This window comes from Oryx dammah, unplaced genomic scaffold (assembly GCF_014754425.2).
Source record: "Oryx dammah isolate SB20612 unplaced genomic scaffold, SCBI_Odam_1.1 HiC_scaffold_29, whole genome shotgun sequence".
Classification (NCBI taxonomy): Eukaryota; Metazoa; Chordata; class Mammalia; order Artiodactyla; family Bovidae; genus Oryx; species Oryx dammah.
The window spans coordinates 83069109-83087647 of NW_024070213.1; the positions used below are offsets into that span (position 1 = coordinate 83069109).

General features: G+C 38.0%; 1 protein-coding gene across 1 annotated transcript in view; it reads left to right on the plus strand.

Annotated features, from left to right (window-relative positions):
• ARID2 (AT-rich interaction domain 2) overlaps positions 1–18539 on the plus strand; it is a 202103-nt gene that overhangs the window by 168697 nt on the left and 14867 nt on the right. Inside the window, exons 17-20 of the mRNA XM_040233815.1 lie at positions 11725–11863; positions 11956–12041; positions 14959–15082; positions 15172–15263. Of these exons, the coding sequence (XP_040089749.1) occupies positions 11725–11863; positions 11956–12041; positions 14959–15082; positions 15172–15263 (441 nt within the window). The remainder of the gene's footprint in view (positions 1–11724; positions 11864–11955; positions 12042–14958; positions 15083–15171; positions 15264–18539) is intronic.

Here is an 18539-nt window from a genome sequence, read left to right on the forward strand (position 1 = left end):
TCTTAGGGTCAAAAATCTAGCCTGTAGCTTATTAAACAAACTTTGTTATTTGAAAGCTGTGTACACAATAAGGAGAATTATGTAAAAATGCTAATCTCAAACCTAGTATTCTTTCAGACTTTTCCAACATTTAAAGAAAAAAATCATAGTATAATGGATGGTGTGTATAAAAGTGTAATGCCTCAGTTTTTACCTAGTAATGGATGTGTACAAATTATCCAAGTAAACAATCGTAGGATAGTAGAAAAAAATCAGATCTTTAGTGTTAGACATACCTGGTTTCAGATCCCAGCTCTTGCCACATGGCTCTAGAAACTATAGCTCTAGAAAGTTATAGGAAGCTGGAAAGCTTGTTTCCTCAGCAGCATAGTGGTGATAGTTTTGCCTTCTTCAGAAGGCTATCACAGAATTCAAGTAAGATGATGTTTGTGAATATATGAATACATAATAAGTTCTGAACAAACAGAACTTCATATAAAAAGAGGTGCTTTATACTGTGTGCAGCTTTGTCGAGAATGGTGTGAAGTAGTGTACTGCCATAACTGTCAAAGAATTCAAGTAAGAATCAAAGATTCAGTGTATATGCATGCTTTATTTATCTTATTGAAAATAAACACACACACCATTCAGTGTTATCTCCAAGCTTCTGTTTGGTTTATTAAGCATAACATTATCATAATGCCTAACTTGTTCAAATATGTTTCCATACTACTTTTCAACTGTGAACTATTATTTTATCCCATATTCAGATTTTACAGGGTTCACATTTTAAAAGCATATTTAACCAAGATCCCTGACAATACATTTTCTGTTTTTCTATATAAAATATGTAACTGCATTACAGAACAGTGATTAGTAATAAGTTGGTTGTTAATAATATTCTACTATTATTAATATTTTATTGTTATTGATATTATTACTTATTAAGAGGATAAGAAGCAGAGCCAAAGACTGTTGGCTTTGGCTGTCTTCCACTGGAACCCTCTTCCTCAGTTGAGATACTTTCCATAAATTGAGTATTACTGAGAGGTACAATCTCTCTCTCCAAAAGCCAAAAATAGACCAATTACTTGCATCTTTCCTCATTTCCTTTGGCAACTAAGCCAGTCAGTTGTTTTCACTTGTGGCTTTGAATCTGGGCTGACTGGGGCAAAGAAGCTGGGAGTAGAGAATTCATGTCAGCAGCAACAGAAGCATTTAGTTCCCAACTAGTAACATTGCTTTTTACAACTAATAATACAGCTGTTTTAAAAACTAAAATGTGTTTGCAGTGTAGATTTTTTGACATATCATTTAGTAAATTTATTAAATGCATATTTTGCTTTTAAATGAAAATTTTCCTGCAGAGTATCTATCCCATGTGTTTTAAGTCAAATTAAATTTTTTTGCAGGAAGAGGGCTATTAAGAGGGACATGGAATACTTTTTGGTCATTAAGGAAAAATAACTTGCCAAGAACTTGAGCAATTAAGAAAACTGTAAATGAGAATATCTGAACTGAAGTGCTATTTTCAGCCCTTTTAGTTTTGTTTTAAAGACAGAGAAAATAATCTTAGCTTTATAGCTACAGATGTTTGTTTTTAAACTGCTCTTTTAAATATGGTAAATCGTTAAAATATTATAATATATACTATTAATATATAACCTCCTGCATTGATTGAAGGATTTTAAATAATGACATCTTAAAGTAATAGAAGGCTGTGGTCCTAGTACGATTAGATTGACTAGTTTTCTGTGATTGTGGTTTCAGTGTGTCTGCCCTCTAATGCCTTCTTGCAACACTTACCATCTTACTTCGGTTTCTCTTACCATCTTACTTCGGTTTCTCTTACCTTGGACATGGGGTATCTCTTCACGGCTGCTCCAGCAAAGCACAGCCGCTGCTCCTTACCTTGGACAAGGGTTATCTCCTCACCGCCGCCCCTCCTGACCTTAAACGTGCAATAGCTCCTCTAGGCCCTCCTGCGCCCATGCAGCCACCGTTGCTTGGACATGGGGTTGCTCTTCCTGACTACCACTTCTGGCCTCGGGCATGGGGTAGCTCCTCCCGGCTGCCTCCCCTGGCCTCAGATATGGGGTATAGCTCCTCCCGGCCGCCACCCCTGACCTCGGACGTGGGGTAGACCTCTTGGCCATTCCTGATCACACTAGGACCACAGCCTTGTCTAACTCCTTAAAACTAAGCCACGCCCATGGGGCCACCCAAGATGGGCGGTCATGGTGGAGAGGTCTGACAGAATGTGGTCCACTGGAGAAGGGAATGGCAAACCACTTCAGTATTCTTTCCTTGAGAACCCCATGAACAGTATGAAACAGCAAAATGATAGGATACTGAAAGAGGAACTGCTCAGGTCGGTAGGTGCCCAATATGCTACAGGAGATCAGTGGAGGAATAACTCCAGAAAGAATGAAGGCATGGAGCCAAAGCAAAATCAACACCCAGGTGTGGATGGGACTGGTGATAGAAGCAAGGTCCGATGCTGTAAAGAGAAATATTGCATAGGAACCTGGAATGTTAGGTCCATGAATCAAGGCAAATTGGAAGTGGTCAAACAGGAGATGGCAAGAGTGAACTTCGACATTCTAGGAATCAGCGAACTAAAATGGACTGGAATGGGTGAATTTAACTCAGATGACCATTATATCTACTACTGTGGGCAGGAATCCCCCAGAAGAAATGGAGTAGCCATCATGGTCAACAAAACAGTCCGAAATGCAGTACTTGGATGCAATCTCAAAAACGACAGAATGATCTCTGTTCGTTTCCAAGGAAAACCATTCAATATCACAGTAATCCAAGTCTATGCCCAAACCAGTAACGCTGAAGAAGCTGAAGTTGAACGGTTCTATGAAGACCTACAAGACCTTTTTAGAACTAACACCCAGAAAAGATGCCCTTTTCATTATAGGGGACTGGAATGCAAAAGTAGGAAGTCAAGAAACACCTGGAGTAACAGGCAAATTTGGCCTTGGAATACGGAATGAAGCAGGGCAAAGACTAATAGAGTTTTGCCAAGAAAATGCACTGGTCATAGCAAACACCCTCTTCCAACAACACAAGAGAAGACTCTACACATGGACATCACCAGAGGGTCAACACCGAAATCTGATTGATTATATTCTTAGCAGCCAAAGATGGAGAAGCTCTGTACAGTCAGCAAAAACAAAGACCAGGACCTGACTGTAGCTCAGATCATGAACTCCTTATTACCAAATTCAAACTTAAATTGACGAAAGTAGGGAAAACCGCTAGACCATTCAGGTCTGACCTAAATCAAATCCCTTATGATTATACAGTGGAAGGGAGAAATAGATTTAAAGGACTAGATCTGATAGATAGAGTGCCTGATGAACTATGGATGGAGGTTCGTGACATTGTACAGGAGACAGGGATCAAGATCATCCCCATGGAAAATAAATGCAAAAAAGCAAAATGGCTGTCTGGGGAGGCCTTACAAATAGCTGTGAAAAGAAGAGAAGCAAAAAGCAAAGGAGAAAAGGAAAGACATAAGCATGTGAATGTAGAGTTCCAAAGAATATCAAGAAGAGATAAGAAAGCCTTCCTCAGTGATCAATGCAAAGAAATAGAGGAAAACAACAGAATGGGAAAGACTAGAAATCTCTTCAAGAAAATTAGAGATACCAAGGGAACATTTCACTCAAAGATGGGCTCGATAAAGGACAGAAATTGTATGGACCTAACAGAAGCAGAAGATATGAAGAAGAGGAGGCAAGAATACACAGAAGAACTGTACAAAAAGATCTTCAAGACCAGGATAATCATGATGGTGTGATCACTCACCTAGAGCCAGACATCCTGGAATGAGAACTCAAGTGGGCCTTAGAAAGCATCACTACTAACAAAGCTAGTGGAGGTGATGGAATTCCAGTTGAGCTGATTCAAATCCTGAAAGATGATGCTGTGAAAGTGCTGTACTCAATATGCCAGCAAATTTGGAAAACTCAGCAGTGGCCACAGGACTGGAAAAGGTCCGTTTTCATTCCAATCCCAAAGAAAGGCAATGCCAGAGAATGCTCAAACTCCCGCACGATTGCACTCATCTCACATGCTAGTAGAGTAATGCTCAAAATTCTCCAAGCCAGGCTTCAGCAATATGTGAACTTCCAGATGTTCAAGCTGGTTTTAGAAAAGGTAGAGGAACCTGAGATCAAATTGCCAACATCTGTTGGATCATCAAAAAAGCGAGAGAGTTCCAGAAAAACATCTATTTCTGCTTTATTGATTATGCCAAAGCCTTTGACTGTGTGGATCATAAGAAACTGTGGAAAATTCTAAAAGAGATGGGAATACCAGACCACCTGACCTGCCTCTTGAGAAACCTATATGCAGTTCAGGAAGCAACAGTTGGAGCTGGTAATGAAACAACAGACTGGTTCCAAATAGGAAAAGGAATACGTTAAGGCTCTATATTGTCACCCTGTATATTTAACTTCTATGCAGAGTAAATCATGAGAAATGCTGGGCTGGAAGAAGCACAAGCTGGAATCAAGATTGCCAGGAGAAATATCAATAACCTCAGGTATGCGAATGACACCACCCTTATGGCAGAAAGTGAAGAGGAAGTAAAAAGCCTCTTGATGAAAATAAAAGTGGAGAGTGAAAAGGTTGGCTTAAAGCTCAACATTCAGAAAACGAAGATCATGGCATCTGGTCCCATCATTTTATGGGAACTAGATAGGGAAACAGTGGAAACAGTGTCAGACTTTACTTTTGGGGGCTCCAAAATCATTAAAAGACACTTACTCCTTGGAAGAAAAGTTATGACCAACCTAGATACTATATTCAAAAGCAGAGACATTACTTTGGCATCAAAGGACCATCTATCTAGTCAAGGCTATGGTTTTTCCACTGGTCATGTACGGATGTGAGAGTTGGACTGTGAAGAAGGCTGAGTGCTGAAGAATCGATGCTTTTGAACTGTGGTGTTCAAGAAGACTCTTGAGAGTCCCTTGGACTGCAAGGAGGTCCAACCAGTCCATTCTGATGGTGATAGATCCTGGGTGTTCTTTGGAAGGAATGATGCTAAAGCTGAAACTCCAGTACTTTGGCCACCTCATGTGAAGAGTTGACTCATTGGAAAAGACTCTGATGCTCGGAGGGTTGAGGCAGGAGGAGAAGGGGATGACAGAGGATGAGATGGTTGGATGGCATCACTAACGCGATGGACGTGAGTCTGAGTGAACTCCAGGAGTCGGTGATGGACAGGGAGGCCTGGCGCGCTGCGATTCATGAGGTTGCAATTATTCGGACACGACTGAGTGACTGAACTGAACTGAACTGAAAGTAATAGAAAAAGTGTACTTTATCTACTTCGGTTATGTTTTCATGATGCCTGAGAAAGTATTTGATGGTAGGAAAAATGACATTAGTAATCATAGTATCAGTTCACTTCAGTTCAGTCGCTCAGTCATGTCCAACACTGTGCGACCCCATGAATCACAGCATGCTAGGCCTGCCTGTCCATCACCAACTCTTGGAGTTCACCCAGACTCATGTGCGTTGAGTCAGTGATGCCATGCAGCCATCTCATGCTCTGTCATTCTCTTCTCCTCCTGCCCCCAATCCCTCCCAGCATCAGGGTCTTTTCCAATGAGTCACCTTTTTGCATGAGGTGGCCAAAGTATTGGTATAGATTATACCAATAACATCATGGTTTTTGGCTCTTAAAAGTTCTGGTAGTAAGTGTTTTTTTACCTCAAGTGTTTGCTTAGGGGAGTTAAAATCAGAAAACTTGCACCTAGTAGCCTTATTGAATAACTTTTTCAGTTGAACCAAACAGCTTTTCACTATGATAAAGCAAAAAAAGAATTTGGCTGAAGGGGATTTCAGTGAAAGAGTAAAGGCTAAACTAATCCTGAGCTTTAGCTGTGACTGTTTGAGTAATGAGCAGGAGATTAGGCATTATAAATTGTATTGATGATGTAATTGAAAATAATATATATATCTTTGAAAGATGGCCAGTGACTAAGAAAAAGTGTTGGATATGTTTACTCTAATAAATGTACTAGGTATTAAATTTAGTATCACTTTGTGCCAGATAATGTAAATCTAGTTTCTATACTTTGAGAAAGTAACAGGATCTAAAAAAAAAAGGGTTTCTACTGTTTTTAGTTGGAGTCGCCTTTATATTGTTATACTTTAGTATAAGATCCAGGAGAAACAGAAAGATAGAAGATGCAAAAGAAGGGATAGTTTATGAAGAAACAAAATAGAATTCAGTATGTATGTGAAGGAGTTAACCCTGGACACAGTGGCTACTTCTCACTATTATCCAAAGGAAGGAAAAATGATTAATGACAGAAGATGTAATATAAAGAAAAAGGAAGTTAAGGAAGCTCTAACAGAGTAACAAATTCTTTCAGTAATAGCCCTTCCCCCAACCCAGAGATGTAAAAATCACTTAGTTCACAAATTCACACGAATACAGATGAAGATGAGCTCTAATAAGATTGAAGTTCAGTGTTTAACAAAAGGTGAAAAGTTTTGAGCAGTCTCTGTGGGGAGTGGTTTTGGGTGCAGAAATTAATAAAATGAGTTGTGAGTAATAGTTGATAATAGGGATCATTAACTTGGAGATAGACTAATAAACTTTACTGAGCAAGGTATGACAATGTTGAAATAGCTCGGGAAAAGATCTCAGAGTACATCATTAACAAGATGGGCAAGGTTACAACAACTACTACTAATAATAATGATTATGTTGATAATAGCTCTCATTTATTGTTGGCATACTATTTGCCAAATAATTGTACACATATCACCATATTTAATTCCTACAACTACCCTGAAAGCTAGAATAACAGTAAGTAAAATGAGTTTCGGAGTGAAGTTATTTGCTTAGTTCCTCTACCTGTGGTTGTTTGTCCCCAAAGTGTGTTTGGGGAGGAGGGGAGGCAACCTTCACATTGTCCATGCCAAAAGTTGCATATTTATTACAACAATTTTTCACAGATGGTGATAAAGCATCTTAAGGAAGGACATTCTTTTTATTTGTACAAAGGCATCATATAACCATACAATGGCTGCTGCTGCAGCTGCTAAGTCGCTTCAGTCGTGTCTGACTCTGTGCAACCCCATAGACAGCAGCCCACCAGGCTCCCCTGTCCCTGGGATTCTCCAGGCAAGAACTCTGGAGTGGGCTGCCGTTTCCTTCTCCAATGCATGAAAGTGAAAACGCTCAGTCATGTCCGACCCTCAGCAACCCCATGGACTGTAGCGTACCTGGTTCCTCCGTCCATGGGATTTTCCAGGCAAGAGTACTGGAGTGGGTTGCTATTTCCTTCTCCTGGGGATCTTCCCAACCCAGGGATCAAACCGGGGTCTCCCGCATTGCAGACAGATGATTTACCCTCTGAGCCACTGGGGAAACCATTATGGAAAAGAATATGAAGAAGAATATTTATATAACTGAATCACCTATTGTATACCAGAAACTAACACAACGTTGTAAATCAACTCTGCTTCAATTAAAAAAAAAAAACAATACATCTCAGTTTTGTTTAAAAAACACAGTACAAAGTGAAGACTTAGGTGCCTCAGCAGTAAAAAATCTACCTGCAGTTCAGGAGATGTGGACTTGATCCCTGGGTCAGGAAATCCACCAGAGAAGGAAATGACAACACTCTGCAGTATTCTTGCCTAGAAAATCCCATAGACAGAGGAGCCTGCTGAGCTACAGGCCATGAGCTCACAAAGAGTCAGACACAACTTAAGATTAAAGAGCAACAACAACTAAAGTGTTAGCAGTTTAGGTAATTGAATCCCAGAAAATTTTTATTTTCATTTGGTGGCCTTTATGAATTTTTCTGATCTCTTTAAATGAATGTGTTGCTTGTGTCAGGGGACCGGGTAGGTTGTTGATAGAAAGGTAGAAGTAAGGGAAATTGTTTAGACACAGTGGTAAACATTAGTGACATCTCACTTCATGCCTTATTCTACTCCATCTCAGAAAAAAATAAAGTTCCCTGAAAACTCATTATTTTAAGTTGGAATTACATTTATGCCTTTTAAGTCCAAATATTCCACTTAGTGGATTTGGAAACCTTAATTTCTTTCCACCTTCATATGATCATTGTAGCCAGCTTCCTCACTATTTTAGAACTTCACCTTGTACCATATTCAGTTAAAGTCTGGTTTGTATGACTTAAACAGTTAGATGAATAGAGAGAAAACAGAATTAGGATGAGTGGAAACACCATAGGTAGGAGGGACATAAGAGACCCTGTGTTTAGCAGGTAAACTGAGCACTTAAAAATTCCTGTTGTCTTAAAACCACATGCACACAGAGTTATGTGTGTTGAGTGGTTTAAATTAATTTAAAGAAGGACTAACTTCATCCTTTTTTCTTTTCACCAGTAGATTCAGCAATTTTATGTATTGTAAATAAACTTGCTTCACTTAATGTATGGCAAAATAGTTTAAAATAGATAACATTTTGACTCTGACAAGTCATAGTACATTTGGAGTTTGATTTGTGTGTGTGTTTGTCTGGTGTGTGTAAACAGTTTTACTTTTCAGTTAATAAATTAATAGTATTTAGGTAAAATCTTAAAAGGACAATGAGAACTGTCTTCTTATAATAGTAGTGTTCCAGTCATTATTTCATATTAATGAAATAGCATTATGAGTGAAAGTGTTAGATGCTCAGTTGTGTCCGATTCTTTGTGACCTCATGGACTGTAGCCCACCATGGAATTCTCTAGGCAAGAGTACTGGAGTGGGTAGACATTCCCTTCTCCAGAAGATCTTCCCAACCCAGGGATCAAACCTGGATCTCCCTCATTGCAGGCAGATTCTTTATAACTATTGTTTTGTACTTTTTGACTTCCTTCACCTATTTTATATCCTGCCCCCCATCTCCTGCCTCTGACAACCACCATTCTCTTCTCTTTACCTGTGACCTTAGTGGGAGTGTTTGGGTTTTTTTGTTTTTCTTTTTTTCACCTTCCACATATTAAATGAGTTCATATGATACTTGTCTTTCTTGGTTTGACATATTTCACTTAGCATGATTCCCTTGAGGCTATCCAAATTACAGATGGCAAGATTTTCTCCCTTCTTCATGGCAGTATAGTATTTCTCTGTGTACCACATTTTCTTTCCATTCATCTGTTGATGGACCCGTTGTTCAGTCACTAAGTCATGTCCAACTCTTTGCAAACCCATGGACTGCAGCACACCAGGCTTCCCTGTCATTTACTTCTCCCAGAGTTTGCTCAAATTCATGTCCATTGAGTCGATAATGCCATCCAGCCATCTCACCCTCTCTTGCCCTCTTCTCCTCCTGCCCTCAATCTTTCCCAGCATCAGAGTCTTTTCCAATGAGTCAGCTCTTCACATCAGGTGACGAAAGTATTGGAGCTTCAGTTTCACCATCAGTCCTTGCAGTGATTATTCAGGATTAATTTCCCTTAGAATGGACTGATTTGATCTTTTTGCAGTTGAAGGGACTCTCAAGAGTCTTGTCCAGAACCACAGTTCAAAAGCATCAGTTCTTCAGTGCTAAGCCTTCTTTATGGCCCAACTCTCCCATCTCTACATGACTACTGGAAAAACCATAGCTTTGACTATACGGATCTTTGTCAGCAAAATGATATCTATGCTTTTTAATGCACTGTTTAGGCTTGTCATGGATACTTAGGTTGTTTCTGTATCTTGGCTTTTGTAAATAATGCTACAGTGAACATGGGGGTGTACATATCTTTTCAAGTTAGTGTTTTCGTTTATTTGGTAAATATCCAGAGTGGGAATTGCTGGATCATATGGTAGTTCTATTTTTAATATTTTGAGAAATCTCTATATTGTTTTTCACAGTAGCCACACCAGTTAACATTCTCACTAAGGGTGCACAGGGACAGGGTTTTGTTTTTCTCCATATCCTCACCAACACTTCTTCTTTCTTGTGTTTTTGATAGTAGTCTTCCTAACATATGTGAGGTGACATCTCATTGTGGTTTTGGTATTGATTTCTTCATGTACCTGTATATCTTTGGAAAAGTGTCTAATTAGAACCTCTACCCATCTTAAAATTTTGGGATTTTTGCTGCTGAGCTGTCTGTGTTCCTTATCTACTTTGGATGTTAACCCCTTATGAGATACATGATTTGTAAATATTTTCTCCCATTCAGTACATTGTCCTTTTACTTTGTTGATTGTTACCATTGCTTTCACAGATGCTTTTTAGTTTGATATGGTCCCACTTATTTATTTTTGCTTATTTTTGTTTATTGTTGCCTTTGTTTTTGGTATCAGTATCAAATCTGCAAAAATCATTGCTGAAGCCTGTGTTCAGCAACTTAACATTTCTGTTTTCTTCTAGGACTTTTATGATTTCATTCCTTACATTCCAGTCTTTAATCCATTCTGAGTTAATTTTTTTTGGTATGGTATAAAAGAGTAGTTGAGTTTCTTTTTTTTTTTTGCATGTGGCTATGCATTGTTACCAACATTTCTGATTGAAGGCATTGTTTTCTATTATATAGTTTTTTACTTCTTTATATAAATTAATTGATTATATATCCATGAATTTATTTCTGGGCTCTCTGTTCTATGTGTCTGTTTTTATGCAGATACCATACTGTTTTGATTACTATAGCTTTATAATATAGTTTGAAATTAGGGCACATGATGCCTCCAACTTTTCATGTTTCTCAGGATTGCTTTAGGTTTTGGGGATCTTCTGTGATTGTGTACAAATGTTAGGATTAATTGTTCTATTTCTGTCAGAAATGCCATTGGAATTTTGGTAGGGAATGCATTTACTCTGTAGATCGCTTTGGGTAGTATGTCACTTTAAACTATATTAATTCTTTGAATCCATGATAGTTTTATAATAAAACTATCAGAAATTATTTATATAGATGGAATGAAATATGTCAGTTACAATGGTTTTTAACATCTTTTATACTTAAGTATTCAGTTCTTTTGATTAAAATTTATTTTTAAATGCCTATCATTTATTTCCTGAAGGAATATTAATTTGAAATATTATGTATGTGCTCCACATCAGAAATTGGCTCAAGTATAGACATGTTTATCTGCCATCCATAAAAAATTCAATTCTGAGAGAGTTCTGCTATAAACTTTAAAGATATTGACTATATAAATATTTGAGTTAGTAGTTAGTAATTGAAGTCTTTTAATGTAGTCTTTGCTGTCTGGATTCCGGTATTCTTTCATTGCCATATGATCTATTTAACAAGGGAGTAGTACAGTATCTGATTTTCTTCAGATTTCTGTCCTTGGCCAGGTATACTCAGGTATTTGTATTATTAAACCTCAAGGTCTGTAACTGAGCAAGGTATGATGTTGGAGAAACGAGAGACATGACTTCTTAAACATGGATGGACATACAAAACGTGAATTCAACTTAAGAGCCAGACTCACCAAAGTTTATAGCATTTAGATTTTTAGATTGAATATGCTGGAGTTTATTATATGTGATATGAAATCTGGTAAATGCTTGAGCAGCTTCTAAAAGTACAACAGAGTATGGTATTTGTTTATAAGATTATGTTCTGTTGTGTTTTCGAATGAAATTTTATCTACTTTCAAGAGATTCGTAACTGACTTTTGTTGAAGTTATTTATTTGTACTGTTTTGCTCATTATTTGTTCTGGAGCTTTTGTATTAAGAGAGCAGGTTTTCTATTTTAAAGAACATATCTAAGTGTTAGAACATTTCTACTACTTTTATTTTTTGTAGGTGGTTTCAGACCCCCTCACAGGTTTTCTACCATGCAGCAACTGAACATGGAGGAAAAGACGTATATCCAGGGCAGTGTCTTTGGGAAGGTTGTGAGCCTTTTCAACGACAGAGATTTTCTTTCATCACTCACTTACAGGTACACTTTCTTAATACTATTTGATTTTTAGCTCATTTGGTTGCATTAGAGATCTTGATGCTTATGTTTTTTACTTCCATTTTCTTAAAAAGGACAAGCACTGTTCAAAGGATGCCCTGCTTGCAGGATTAAAACAAGATGAACCAGGACAAGCAGGAAGTCAAAAATCTTCTACCAAGTAAGGAACATGAGTTTACTTCCTGTTGCACATTTAAATGAAAGACAAATCAGGAAACTAGGCAAAATAGCAATAAAAGGCAATTCAGCATGTCAGGAGACAGGAAACCTGGGTTGTAGTCCAGCTATGTATGTGACCCTGTTCAAAGTGCATAAGTGCCCTAGGAATCACATTTTATATTGGCTGGACCACATGGTGTATAAGTACCTTATAGCTCTAATATTTTGATTCCACTTTGTAGACAAGTCATTTGTTAGTAATGGCAGATGATCTATGAGAAATGCTTTGTAGATTGGAAATAAATATATGGTTCTGTGTCCTTTGGGAGAGGAGTTGAACATGTACTTGATAATGGCAGAGAGATTTATTCCTACAACTACTCCTGAGGAGAGGCTAAAGTGGCATGTGATGGTCCAACATAAAATGTATATGTCACATTTACTGTTTGTTATCATTTACCTTTTATTTCCATGAACATTTATAATAACTTGTAGTCAAGTTCTGAGTTGGCTGGATTCCTATAAGGTTCTTACTAGATTTACACAGTATCTCCTAATTTACAGTTTCCTTCTGAGGCCTTTAATTCTAAATAATACAATCAGCCTTCCAGATCTTCAGGTTTAGCATCTGAGGATTCAACCAACTAGGGATCAAAAATATTTGAAAAAACTTTTTTTCAGGAAATTCTAAAAAGCAAATTTGAATTTGCCATGTACTAGCAACTGTTTACATATCATTTGCATTGTACTGAGTATATAAGTAATCTGAATGATTTAAAACACACAAGAGGATATGTGTAGGTTATATGCAAATACTGTCATTGCTTGGTATCTCTCTGGGATTGGCTCTAGGATTTTGGTATCCTCAGGGGGTCCTGGAACCAGTACCCCATGAATACCAAGGGGTAGTTGTATTTTAATTATTATAATATGAAGATAAATTAATTTGTCAACATTTGTTGAGATATTGCTGTGTACTGAACATTATGCCAAACATGATTTAGTCTAACTTCAGAGAACTGAAATTCTAGACAGAACTTCAAGGGTGGGAACACTGGAAGCTGCTTACATACTTTATTCATCCCGTTATTTTTTATTCTCTCCATTACTGTTCATTCCTCAGCTAGGCACTAAAATATGACATGAGGTATACATGACCAAGATATGTTTGGCTGTTCTCAAGTCTGGAGATACAATGAGAGATATAGATAATTCTTATTAAATGGCATCAAATGCACAGGACACTGTGAAAGCCCACCTACACCAACGTAGGAGACCGTAGAAGGCTTTCTGATAGAAAGTGAATCCAAACTGAGATCTATAGAATGAGGCTTTCATAAGCCATAAACATGAGTTTGGATTTACCCTCAAAGCAGTGGCAAGTCACTTTTCTGCCAAATACTTTTTCTATAAATTTCACTGTACAGTTGACCAATGAACAACACAGGTATCAACTGGGAGGATCTGCTAACAAGTGGATATTTGTCACAATAAATACTGTGGTGCTGCACCATCTCTGGTTGGTTCAATCCACAGATATGGAACTACAGGTATGGGGGTTCAAGTGTAAAGTTATATGCATATTTTTGACTACGGGGAGAGTGGGTACCCAAACTCCCATGTTGTTCAAGGGTGAACTGTATTTAATTTGTATTTATTAATGTAGCTTTCAGCCTGCCTGGTGGCTCAGATGGTAAAGAATCTGTCTCCAATGCAGGAGACCCAGGTTCAGTCCCTGAGTTGGGAAGATCCCCTGGAGAAGGAAATGGCAACCCACTCCAGTATTCTAGCCTGGTGAATCCCATGGACAGAGGTGTCTGGTGGGCTACCGTTCATGGGGTCACAAAGAATCGGACATGACTGAGTGACTTTCACTTTACTTCTGTGTAGCTTATAATAGTATGCTGCAATATGTTTGATTTTGTTCAAATTTGGAGGGTTATTTTGGTATATCCATTTTAATAAAAAATCTTTGTCATTTATACATAAAGTCAATAATAATTTTTATCTGTGTCGATACATAGATCTTTATCTAGAGAAATCTATATGTAGATATAGACACAAACTAGCTTACAATTTAGAGATTGCTTTTATGTTAACTTAATATTCAGAATTAGTTTACTTATGTAAAAAAATGACAGAAATATCCCCACTTTACAGGTGTGAAACCTGAAGCACAAAGGGGCAAATTGAACGGTTCAAAGTCATGCAGCCAGTGAGGGGCAGAAACAGGACTTTCTCCTTGGGAGCCAGTTCTCTCACCACTGTTGCCTCAGCAGAATACACCAGATACTGATGCGGTTTTTCTGTGTGGCAAAGGAAACCTAGAGTAGTTTGAATCTGATTTTTATAAAATCTGTCTCTGCAATCTCTCCATCTTTGCTAAAGGACATTAGAGCTATACTGAAATGATTGATTGAAATTGGTTAATAAAACATTCTGTAAGATAGTAATAGTTTGAAATGTAGTAGTTAGCATAATTTTATGTTATTATCGTATTAGGTTTTCTTTTCCTGGGTGACCTATACATATACCAGTACACTCTTAGGAGATATATTTTACTTGTAGGTACCATTTAGCAAAATAATTTGCAGCTCAACTTGTAGACTACTCTTTGTTAACATCTTTATATTGCATTCAAAGATGTGAACTCAACTTTCAAGCTATGTTTTATTTATATATATATGAGTTGCACTAGGACATCTGTTGTTTGCTTTAAAGTTGATGGACTGCAAATAAAAGACCATGAACCCTTTTGCCTCAGTTGGCACAAAGAATATCACTGCTGGGCCACCAGAGCTTTTCCTCACACTTTGTCTACTTCGATAACCACGTTCAGGTTTGGCAGGTTGGTCATTTGTCGTCAGTCTGCCTGAATTGTCATGTTAACAGTCTCTTCTTCTCCCTGGTATATTTAGGCAGCCAGCTGTAGGGGGCACAAGCTCAACTCCTAGAGCACAAAAGGCCATTGTGAATCATCCCAGTGCTGCCCTTATGGCTCTAAGGAGAGGATCAAGAAATCTTGTCTTTCGAGATTTTACAGTAAGTAAGCCTTGGAAGCCTTAACTGTGAAGGTGTGAACACTGTATGATTTAGTTCTTTATTCTTTTTCTTTTGTTTTCCTTTTTAAGGATGAAAAAGAGGGACCAATAACTAAACACATCCGACTAACAGCTGCCTTAATATTAAAAAACATTGGTAAATATTCAGAATGTGGTCGCAGGTGAGTAATCTGTTTTCTGTAGTCAGAGTGAATTTATATTTTACTGTTACCTGTAAGTTTAGATATCTGCATTGTAGTCAGTTTTTCTCATCAATCTTTGGATATGTCCAAAAGTTTATGTCAAAGTAGACCGTCACAGATTCTTAAAAGCCCCAAAAGTGGAATTGAAACAACCAAAAGGTGTTCCTGAACTCGTTTAAGTTAAATTTCTTGTTCGTCATAGCATTTAGAGGAAAAAGTAGGTCTACCAAAGAAAACTTGGGAGTTTACTAGGAGGAAAAAGGAATTGGTTACTTGAATCATGTGGAATTCGAATGGAATTCAGTTTGATAATTGCCGTTTTGATGAAACCATCAAAGTCATAGATACGCTAAGATTCTTGGACTTACAAGAAAACTTAGTATTTTATAAATCTATGGCAACTGGAAACAACTCTAACTCTTGAGAAAGCAAAGGTAGATTTGTCTCCTTTGAACCTTGAAAAAAATCTTTTAGTATTCTTCCTCCATCTACAGCTGACTCAACTTGGGCTCGTTAGTTGGGAAGTTGTGCTTTAATGCATCTTGCCTTCCAGACAGTGCTTTTCTCTCCTACTTTTTCTCTTCTCACATGCTGTTAATCAAATCTACCTTGGTTCTCCTCCTCCTATTTTACCTTGTGTTGGATCTTAATAATATTTCTTATAATTCCAACTGGACTTCCTGGGCATAAAAACAGAGGCATCAATTACAAAAAAGCAATTACTTTATATCAAACTTTAAAAATTAGGTAAATTTAAAGTGAATAAAACTTAAGTTTAAAAAAAGTGTTTGCAATAACGAAAGTTACTATATTTCATGAATCAAGTATTCCCACAGAGGAATAAGAAAAATTCTTAACATTCAAATTAAAAATAAAGTTTTTTCAGAAAAAGAAATAAGAAGGTTTTGTCACTAGCATCTCCCAATTGCATTTATAGTATCATTTCTTCCTTTCTTTCTCACTATATTTCTCTTCCTACTCCTTCTTTGGCTGCATATCAATTTTAGCCAAATTAAACCACATGCAGATTCCATCCACCCTAGATGTCTTTCCTGTATCTTCCCTGGGTTGCGGCCCACTGAGCATATGCAAGCCTTCCCTAATCCAGCTCAGACACTGGCATCTGTGTGCTGCCTTTCTTGTGCTATGTTCCTCTTCCTCATTGAGTCTGTGTTTATAACATTTCTGTTTTATAACATTTCATCTTACTGTTTTGTAAGTAGTTTTTCATATGGCTTTCCACCCTACTGTATCTCTCAGATCTAATCTCTTGACTCTATTGTCACTTCCACTGTATAATCATAAGGGATTTGATTTAGGCCACACCTGAACAGCCTAGTGGTTTTCTGTACTTTCTTCAATTTAAGTGTGAATTTTGCAATAAGCTCATGATCTGAGCCACAGTCGGTTCCAGGTCTTGTTTTTGCTGACTGTATAGAGCTTCTCCGTCTTCAATATTGACCATCTGGTGACGTCCATATGTAGAGTCATCTCTCGTGTTGTTGGAAGAGGGTGTTTGCTATGACCAGTGCTGTATTCTCTTGGCAAAACTCTGTTAGTCTTGGCCCTGCTTCATTTTGTACTCCAAGGGCAAACTTTCCTATTAACTCCAGGTATCTCTTACCTTCCTACTTTTGCATTCCAGTCCCCTGTGATACGGTGGACATCTTTGTTTGGTGTTAGTTCTAGGTCTTTTAGGTCTTCATAGAACTGTTCAACTTCATCTTGGCATTAGTGGTTGGGGCATAGGCTTGGATTACTATGATGCTGAATGGATTGCCTGGGAAAGGAACTGAGATCATCCTGTCATTTTTGAGACTGCACCCAAGTACTACATTTTGGACTCTTGTTGATTATGGTAATTAGTAGTAATTATGGAGTAATTAAGAAATTGCTCCATTTCTTCTAAGGGATTCTTGCCCACAGTAGTAGATATAATGGTCATCTGAATTAAATTCTCCCATTCCAGTCCGTTTTGGTTCACTGATAGCTAAAATGTCGATGTTCACTCTCGCCACCTCTTGTTTGACCACATCCAATTTATCTTGATTCATGGACCTAACATCCCAGGTTCCTAACAATATGTTTCTTTACAGCATTGGACTTGACTTTCACCACCAGAAACATCCACAACTGGTCATTGTTTTTGCTTTGGCTCAGCCTCTTTTCTAAAGCTATTTCTCTACTCTTACCCAGTAGCATATTGGACACCTACTGACTTGAGGGGCTCATCTCTAGTTTCATATCTCTTTGCCTTTTCATATTGTTAATGGGGTTCTCAAGGCAAGAATACTGAAGGAGTTTGTCATTCCCTTCTCCAGTAGACCACGTTTTGTCAGAACTCTCCACCATGACCCAACCATCTAGGGTGGCCCTACACAGCACGGTGGATAAGGGTCATTAAGTTACATAAGGCATCCGTGTGATCATTTTGGTTAGTTTTCTGTGATGTGGTTTTCATTCTGGAGGACATAAGATTGTAATTCTTGCTTCTTTTGTTATGGAGGCAGTGACCAAAACCATCCCAAAGAAAAAGAAATGCAAGAAAGCAAAATGGTTGTCTGAGGAGGCCCTGCAGTTAGCTGAGAAAAGAAAAGAAGCTAAAGGCAAGGAGAAAGAAGAGAAAGATAAGCCCAACTGAATGCAGAGCTTCAAAGAATAATAGAGAGAGATAAGAAAGCCTTCTTAAGTGAACAGTGCAAAGAAATAGAGGAAAACAATAGAATGGGAACAGCTAGAGATCTCTTCTAAAAGAGAGATACCAAGGGAACATTTCATGCAAAGATGGACTCAGTAAAGGGCAGAAATGGAATGGACCTAACAGAAGCAGAAGATATTAAGAAGAGGTAGCAAGAGTACACAGAAGAACTGTACAAAAAGGATCTTAATGACTTGGATAACCACAATGGTGGGGTCACTCACCTAGCACCAGATATCCTGGAGTGTGAAGTCAACTGGACCTTAGGAAGCATTGCTATGAACAAAGCTAGTGGAAGTGATGGAATTCCACTGCAACTATTTTAAATCCTAAAAGACGATGCTGTTAATGTGCTGCACTCAGTATGCCAGCAAATTTGGAAACCCCAGCAGTGGCCACAGGACTGGAGAAGGTCAGTTTTCATTCCAGTCCCTAAGAAAGGCAGTGCCAAAGAATGTTCAAACTACCACACAATTGTGCTCATTTCACATGCTAGCAAGATATTGCTCAAAATCCTTCAAGCAAGGCTTCAGCAGTATGTGAATATAGAACTTCCA